Genomic DNA, 2,478 nt, shown 5'->3' with positions numbered 1-2,478 from the left:
ACATGTACTTCAGTGATACTTTGAAGCAGAATGTGCGAGAGCGCTATTTTAAGCCATGAAAAAATTGTCATCATTTCTAAATGGAATATCATCAATTTTATTTCCTCAATATAAATACTGTAATACCTGCACATTCAATGAATGGTACCCCTTTCTATTAACATAGTCCATTTCATTTTCTGATGGCATCATTATGCGAATTAACGTTCCATCCACACATCCGAGTACTTGGGGAAAACCTAAACAAACAAAACTAACTAACTAAATAATAACGCATAAATAAATCTTAATTTAAAATAAAAAAAAACTAAGAAAAACTGCCAAATAAGACTTGGACAATTATTTATTTTTCCATATGGCCACTTCTTCTTTTTTTTTTTTATGTTTTCAAGTCCGACTGAACCAAATTTTCAAGAACTTGAAGAAGACTTGAAAAATATATACTATATACTAGTAATTCAAAATGGGTGCTCAAGATGTTGGATCCCAACTTTTACTACGGAAATTTAACTAATTGAAATGGAACTTTTATTTTTATTTTTTGATTTTAATGTTTTAGAAGGAGGCGTCCGGGATAAATTTGATATCTGACGTTTTTATTTTTATTTATTTTATTATTTTTTTTTTGTCCGTTATTTAACCAATTTACCGACCCAATTTTTTTTTAGGAAAAAAGTCTTGAAGAACAACTAATAAAATGTGTCCTAGATAAATAAATGCACAAACGCTACTGGCTACTTCTTGAACATGTTTCTACAAAATATGACAATACAACATTAGAATATATCAAAAAAAAAAAAAAATTGAGGGGTGAAGTTTTGGGTGGTCACAGTGTTAACTTTTAATTTCTATGTTATTTCACTCACTAGGGCTAAGTTAATATCCACAAGCGTTTTGGGTTAAAACTGGCACACTTAATATTATAATATTCGAGTACCAGTTTCCCTCTATGGTACCTCGGTACATTCACCAATGAAAACCTATGGTGACGAGACCCGTTATATCAACAATAAAAGGGCTAGTGTAAGTGTTTTTTTTTCCCTTTTGCATAATACTACATTTGTTACTCTAAATGCATGTTATAATTTGATATATTTGAAATTCACTGACAATTTGTTCAACATTTTTTGACTAGGCCTATATCACATATTTTAATCCAGGTGGCGCTTTTAGTTGTCATTCATGAACTAAGCGACATGGATTGATGAAAGTCGTTCCTTGCGGGTAAGTTCAAGTTGTGATGTTTGTTAAAGTAGCAAATAATGCAAGGATGAATAAGAAACAATGAATACCTGCAATTCGTCTGAAACCCTCCATAACTTTGTAGGCAATTTCACCAACCGGAAAGGCAATGAACCTTCGGAAAACACGGATGATTAAGGAGGTTACAGTCCGAATTTCCCTCCCGGCAGCATTTCTAGAAATATTTAGACTGTCTCCTATGAGAAGATGCGTTGCACCGGTGGCCAGAAATCTTAAACACAGTAAGATGGAAAGAATGGGCGAGAGGGCCATGTTCCTGTGCGTATCCCTTTCCAAATTTTCTCTAATCTCGTCGTGAAGGAACAGAATTGATGCCCTACGGAACCGGTACCTCTCAAATAACTCGTTTTCATCCAAGGCAAGGGGATCCTTTCTGTCACGGAACACCCGAGGAGCTGGCAGTGCCATTCGATAGCGTCTGTTACGCCTTATGCGTCTGTGTACGGCCGCCATGTTTGAGACTAAGAATTTACTTAAGTCTGCTACGAACCAAACTTAAGAATTTTTTTATTCTGAGAACAAATTTTGTCTGAGAATTTTTTATGGTCTGCAATTGTTCTCAATTTGAGAACAATTTAAAATTCTGAGAAAAAAACTGAGTTGAGAACTTTTTTTTTGTCTGAGAATCGTTTTATGGTCACAAAGCCAGAGTTTCATTATCGAGACCTTGGAGTAGTCAATTCGATCAAACCTGACTTATGATGGAAACATTACCTTCTATTTCCTTTTCATGAGAGCTGAGTTAACTGAGTAAGCTTATACATATTGGGAGATCTGAAATAATATGGTTTGATATATTTTCTTCCTAAAGAATCATAAACAGGACATTCAAGCAAAAAATGATATTCATCTTCGATACGGTGATCATTACAAAATTGACATACTAGTATTCTATTACTTCTTTCTATTTCCTGATATCTTCCTGTTTCTATACTTAAGCTATGGGAAGAAAGCCTTATTCTAGTAATATACTTCTTTAACTTAGAATGAATAGGTTTTGTCAAATATGCATGGATTTTGGAAAAATTGTCACACACAATGTGCTTATACAAGAAACGCTTTGTTGAATTTTCAAAAAAGGCATTACAATCTTGAAGGTAGATATCCAACAGTCTTTCCTTATATAAAGATATAAACTGTATTGGATTAATAAAATCTTGATTGATTCAAAAATCCCAAGTCCCATTCTAAACAACTCATCTTTAACATCCCTTG

General features: G+C 33.5%; 1 protein-coding gene across 1 annotated transcript; it reads right to left on the bottom strand.

The window, feature by feature from the left end:
• Positions 1–727: 727 nt before the first annotated feature.
• LOC133198512 (uncharacterized) lies at positions 728–1,716 on the bottom strand. Its single transcript, XM_061334595.1, has 2 exons — positions 1,293–1,716; positions 728–753 (listed from the first exon to the last, which is right to left on the bottom strand). Exons 1-2 carry the CDS (start codon positions 1,714–1,716, stop codon positions 728–730), a joined length of 450 nt encoding a protein of 149 aa, XP_061190579.1.
• Positions 1,717–2,478: the final 762 nt, after the last annotated feature.

The sequence above is a fragment of the Saccostrea echinata genome, unplaced genomic scaffold, assembly GCF_033153115.1.
Source record: "Saccostrea echinata isolate AGI-Se365-2 ecotype Australia unplaced genomic scaffold, CSIRO_AGI_Sech_v1 ptg000033l, whole genome shotgun sequence".
Taxonomy (NCBI): Eukaryota; Metazoa; Mollusca; class Bivalvia; order Ostreida; family Ostreidae; genus Saccostrea; species Saccostrea echinata.
The sequence above is the reverse complement of the archived record's forward strand: the minus strand, read 5'-3'. Positions and strand labels throughout refer to the sequence as shown.